At 32.2% G+C, this 6,475-nt stretch overlaps 1 protein-coding gene across 4 annotated transcripts in view; it reads right to left on the minus strand.

The window, feature by feature from the left end:
* LOC106881480 (uncharacterized) overlaps window positions 1-6,475 on the minus strand; it is a 30,665-nt gene that overhangs the window by 5,503 nt on the left and 18,687 nt on the right. For 2 of the 4 annotated variants that reach the window (XM_052973358.1, XM_052973356.1), the window contains 4 exons: window positions 6,088-6,126; window positions 4,926-4,961; window positions 3,256-3,279; window positions 522-548 (listed from right to left, as the gene is read on the minus strand). In XM_052973358.1, coding sequence (XP_052829318.1) covers window positions 522-548; window positions 3,256-3,279; window positions 4,926-4,961; window positions 6,088-6,126 — 126 coding nt within the window. Of the gene's footprint in view, window positions 1-521; window positions 549-3,255; window positions 3,283-4,925; window positions 4,962-6,087; window positions 6,127-6,475 lie in introns of all 4 variants that reach the window. The other 2 variants (XM_052973357.1, XM_052973355.1) reach the window with 1 other exon arrangement.

Below are 6,475 nucleotides of genomic sequence, written 5' to 3' on the forward strand. Positions count from 1 at the left end.
GGTGAAGAGTTGGTGACCTTGTGTGTCCTCTGCCGCCGCTGTATGTAGTATATGTTTGTTTATTTTTTTTCTCAACGTTTTTTAATTATATATATATATATATTTATGTATAAATATATATGTTTATGTATAAATTTAAGCGTGTGTGACATTTTGTCTGTGTTTATCCACCATTACGACAACCGCCATCGCTTGACAACCGATGTTGGTGTGATTGCATCACCGTAACCTAGCGGTTCGGCATAAGTGATCGATCAAATAAGTACTAGGGTCTTGAAGAGTAAATCCTAGGTTCGATTTATTCGACTATAAATCCTTGAAGTTGGTGTTCCAGTATGACCGCAGGCGAATGACCAACAAATCAAAGAATAAAAGAATATACGCGTGTGCTTGTGTTTTCGAACAAGGATAAATACATGTGTCTGCGGACTAGTAATTGTGATCTGCTAGCCACAAGATAAAACGTGATGCATGGAGTTAGCAAATGAATTAATAAGAATTATCAAAAGAAAAAAACTTACTCTTTCCATTTATTGATATCTTGCACTCTAGAAATGAAAAGAAATACCCATGTTATTTTCTCTGATACAAACTTTGCAAATATTCTAAATGTTATAAACATTTCTTAGGGGGAAAACTGTTTGGATTATGCGGAATATAAATAACTACCAATAAAATCAGATATTTGTGGCATGAGACATACATATTAATTACGACCATACATGATAACAGTTTTAAAGAACAGAAAAAGGTATTTGTTGAGTATTCAGGCATTATGCATAATGCAGATACATCGACAGGAGAATAAAAACATGTATGTTAAAATAAGGAGAACAGTCAAAAGGAATAGGTGAGGAAAGAAGAAATAAAGAAAGGGGAAGAGAAAATGAAAAGGTGTGTTAGATGGTAGTCAAAATACCATGAGAGGGATGGGAGAGGAGTAGCTGAGGGATAGGAAGAGATAAGAATGTAAGGAATGTATGAGGAGTGGAAGGTGGCGTAATACGTTTGAAAGGCACTAAGGGGGAGGGTTGAATATTTTTATTTTAGTCTTCTTTTCTCTCTTTCATCCTTTCATTTTCTCTTCCTGTCTTCATTTTGACACATCTCATCATTCTGATCATACACATCTACCCACCCGTCTATCCACAAATACTACTAATACATTCTCAAATGTTCATATACATCAAAAAATTCCTTCGAATGAGCAACACAGAATCCAAGGCTCCATACGTTGAAATTACTAAACATGAACTACTATTGGAACTTACTATGTACAGGAAACTTTTTACCACTTCTTTACAACACTTTACTCGGATAATAGAACTACAATTACAATATTTTATACTTTATTTCTTATCACATTCTCTTATGTCCCTCTATATTCCCTATCTCCTCACTTTTCCATAATAATTTCTATATCGAAAACAGATATTTACCTCTAGTTAACCATCTCACATCATGGCTGATGAAGGGATATCCATAATATCCCAGAAACAGCTGTAAGACTCTCGCTATATCTCTTTCTTTATATATGTCCTGAACACCCCTCACAAAATTGGCTTGTCTAATATATATATATATATATTATGTAAGGTATGTTAGACGTATTGAAACCATCTAAGGGATAGAGGCATTCCTGGTAATTAGCTCAGTATGTATGGTCCTCGTTATAAGGTATACAGCAGTAGGCAATTCAAAAGGTAAACCATAGTTTAATGTATATATAGACGATAAGAAAATGGAGAAATAAATAACAATTAGAAGTGGATCTTTGCCGCTATAAAGCGATTATTAAATTAGTGAAGAAAGAACTCATTAAATAATGACTTTATAGGACCAACGATTCACTTCACATTGTTATGTAGAACAACTTTACCAAGAAGGAGACGAAAGCTGTAGCACTAAATTTTAAAATTATATTGAAAAGACATGGAAGTGATATCTTGACGACTGCTTCGTAATCTGGACAGAATCTCTAAATACTCTGGAAGAGTTCAATATCCTTCTGAACAACCTACTCTCATCTCTCCAATTTAGAAAGGAGATGAGCTGTACCAAATTACCATTCATAGATATAATGGTAATTAAAAAGGATCATCCATTACCACAGATATATAACGGACACACATCAATATCTGAATTTTCAAGTCATACCATCCACCATATACAAAACTTTGTTGGAATTCCTTTGATAAATATCTATATTTATTTATATATATATATATATGTATATATATATATATATATATGTGTGTGTGTGTGTGTGTGTGTGTGTGTGTGTGTGTGTGTGTGTGTGTGCGTGTGTGTGTGTGTGTGTGTGTTAATCAAAGGAATTCTAAATTTGACTGATTTTTCACGTTATATTTAAAATCGTATAATTATATAATATATTCAAATGATAGAATAGTAACTGTTCGTTCTGATTGAACTAGTACTTTCATGCATACATACATGCACGCATACATACATGCATACATACATACATACATACATACATACATACATACGTATAAATCGAATAAACTGCAAATTTGGTCTTAAAATTACATTAAGTAAACAATCGTTACGCGTATTTCACTGGCGAATTTTGATGCACTCGTTACCTAATCGGAAGCAGAATGGTCATTTAATATCGCACCATCGAAATAAAACCGTAATATACATCATTGTTATTCACTAGCGTTAGTTGATAGGCAGAGAAAAACTGTTAACTGTGAGTAATATACTTTAGAATGTTCTTTCTATAGCGGAAAAGAAAAGTTCTATTTCCAAGTTAAAACAATTAATATTAGAGCTAAAATTTATTAATTTGCATATTTTGCTATGTCAGAATCTGTAGCAGGATACGTCTTAGTATACGTCAATCATACATTTCGTTTGCTACTAGTTCTCTATTGTAGGAAAGATTAGTAATATTATGAATTTGGAGAAGCATACAATTTTCCAAATATAAATACTAGCTTCCAGGTACAAAAGCGTATTGTCGTTCGTGTTTGATTCTTCTACTCATGGTAGTTTTTACCCGAACAATTACGCCCTACTTTGATATAACTTAGTGTTATTCTAAAACAAGCTAACATAATAACTATTTCAAATTAATAATATATTTTTTATAAGAGAAACAATTTTTATCATTGACATTAAATGTTACTAGAAATATCAATGTTCACCAGATTAACCTTGGTATTAAACGTCCTCTTAGTGCAGAGGTAGGGCACATACACTTAAAAGAGATTGATATTGTATACTTACTGAGATGCGCTGCTATCTGTATCACTGCTGAATGTAAAGGAAAATGAGACGGTAAATTTATTAACAAAAATGGTACATTGTCATGATATTCATGAAGTAAGATGTCATTTTAATGTTAAGGGTGACTCTAGGGAAACGAAACTTCTGTCTATAATTAAGGAAATAACAGGTGTTTCTGTTATGCATATTTTTCCCTGGGTGACCAAAAGTCTCGTCAGCGGATTATAATATTACAGTGATTAATGTGTATGTTTATGAAAATGTGTGTTTGTGTGTACGTGTGTGTATGTAGAAACCTGCTTGATTAGCGTAAGCTAATATGCCATGCATCATAACACGATTTATTTCATTTTTATTGATGTTTAGTTCATTTTTATTTATGTCCGTGTGTGTATATTGAAACCAGTTTGATTAACGTAAACTAGTGTGCCGTGCATCATAATACTATACGCCACATCATCATCGGATTTAGTTCCTTTTTACTGATGTTAGTTGAGAGGCACAGACAAACGATGAACCACAAGCATATTCATCAGAATGCTGTGTATATAGGTGCAACAGAAATGTATTTGGCTTCTTTTTATTTATAAAATGTAAACATAATTCATATAGGAAGTAAACATACATGAATTACATAATTTGCAACGTTCAAAACTGTTGCAGGATACTTTTCTGTTTACACAAATTATAAATCTTAACTGCGAGTATGAAGACTCTCTAAAACAGAACTCTTGTTGTTAATTCATAGAATAATCCATGTTTCAAAAGCCCTTATCTTCGATATCTTAATAGAAGCTTTCTCACACAATTCTTTGCTTCTTCGACTTAGGGTTATTTCTTCAATAACATTTGGAACTTAATATTATATACACCCGTTATGCAGATATATAAAACCGAACTTATATAGTATGTTGATATTTTATGTAATGCATATATTTCCTAAGGGAAGCTCATCAAATTAAAGTTGATTAGACACTATTCGAAATATTGTGAACTCTACCGGCTAAAGTTATAATCCATATACACATGGAGCCGGTCCATTGACGTGACAGTCATAAATTGGATATGGTTTGTTTCATTTTAAAACCTGTGCAACTGTGATATTAAGGAGGTTGATGATTATCATGTATACTTTTAAAGGGATGCTGTTGTTAAAACATGGATCGTTTGGACATTTTGCATGTTGAATTTCTATTACCCATGTCCTGCAGGGCAGAGCGTAGTTGAGGTTATTTCGTTACGCTAGCAGTTGACGAGGGATATGCACGAAAGTTCACTAGGATATAATATCATTCATTATAAATATAGATTCTGTAGAATATCTGAGGTTTAAATTGTGAGTTAGATATGTATATAGCATATTACGTACAAGATTATTTAAGTAGTATATGCTTTGCTTGTGTATGTAATTTCTGCATTCGATATCTCGGTACTAAGGAGGGGTTCGGAATCTGGTGTATAAGATGAATAAGGATGAATCCCACAAAGACGTTTAATGAAAGGCTGCATTTTCTCATAGGAGATTTAACTGGATTTAACTCCGTGCCTAATAATATAGAGTTCCCTAAATTTCTATCTCGCTGGAACACAAATCTTGATAAACTGTTTGCCTAAGTGATAGAATATTACATCAATCGAGTATTTAGGACAATTTGTGTTTCAATACTTACTCTCCGATTCCCAGGAAGCTTGAGAGAGCGTCAGTTCTGAAAAAAATATTGACATATAAACAATTATATATATATATATATGTATATAGCCAACAGGTGAGAACAAGAAATCTTCAGTTTAGTAATGCTCGAATGATTCAAACTAAGACTTTCATGTTCTTACATGTAGCCAATTCCGCTGGGTAACAAATGACTATAAGAGGAATCATTACATATAACACCTTGCTGTTGATATACAAAATATGTATATATGTATGCGTGCAAAACAAGAGAAATCAAAGGCGGAAAACCTTCTATATTTAAGTATAAATATTTATATTAATGCATCAAACTTAGAATACAAGCAACAAAGAGAATTGAAAAAGAGGAAGTAAAGCGTTATATAACCCCAGAGTCGAAGCTTAACCTTTGTCCTAACAAGGAATAGAATTCCATCAATAATACTTTATTTGCAAGGAACAGTCTGCAAGGGAAATCTCCACACCTGTACCAGAGGTCACGAGAAAAGACGTTCTAAGCTATACTCTTCAAATATATTGTTTAATTTATCATAAGCGTTGTATACGACGTCCATATGCATAGGTATTCAAGACAAACTATCATTGAAAAGTGCTTATTATTGCAAATATGCATCTCCCTCATTTTGGGCTATTATCACATTAAAGTTTGCAAGTATTTCGTGTGCTTTTCGTTTCCGATGTTCAACTATGCGCTGTTCAGAACGTTGTAGACTCACAAACAAAACCCAATTTATATATGTATGTGTGTAAATGTATGGATAAATATATGTTTCAATGCAATTACCAATTCATCAAAAATGAGAAACGTTCAAATACATCGTAAAATTAACATTCGATTTATATATGCTGGATTGTATAAGACTTGTTTAATCTGGATATTCAGTTTTATTCACGGTATATGAAAGCAGCGTGATGTAGTAGCAAAACAAGTGTCTTGTTCTGAGATCACGTGCTAAAACAAAAACTATTGCAGCGTGGAAGATGTCTGTAAGCCATTTAAGAACACACAAAAACCGTTAATTTGACTTGTATATTCAAATTTAATTTCTATCAAAATATTTTCATCGCATTGAAACCTCGACCTGTTCACTGACAAAATTTCGTGAGTGAAATTATATGAAATTGTTTTTAAATATACTTACGCAATATCTCCTAAAAATTCAGAAAATAGGCGGCTTACACTGAAATGAAAGAATAAATTTACTATAAGAGATATATGATATAAATGAGAAAAAATTAATTAATAACTTCTTAGGGTATGATAAGAATTTTTTTTAATCCCTCTTGCTTAACTTTAAATGTAACTTTAAGTAACATTTGAATATATATTTTTGAAAGAATGCGCACTTTATCCAATTCGCCATTCGTGAAATAGCGACCAAATAATTCCTCTTATGACTTTTGAATGAATGTTATATACATATATACACACACACACGCACACACACACACACATATATATATATATGTATATATATATATATATATATATATAGAGAGAGAGAGAGAGAAAAATATATATACATACAC

This window comes from Octopus bimaculoides, chromosome 15, assembly GCF_001194135.2.
Source record: "Octopus bimaculoides isolate UCB-OBI-ISO-001 chromosome 15, ASM119413v2, whole genome shotgun sequence".
NCBI classification, from domain to species: domain Eukaryota; kingdom Metazoa; phylum Mollusca; class Cephalopoda; order Octopoda; family Octopodidae; genus Octopus; species Octopus bimaculoides.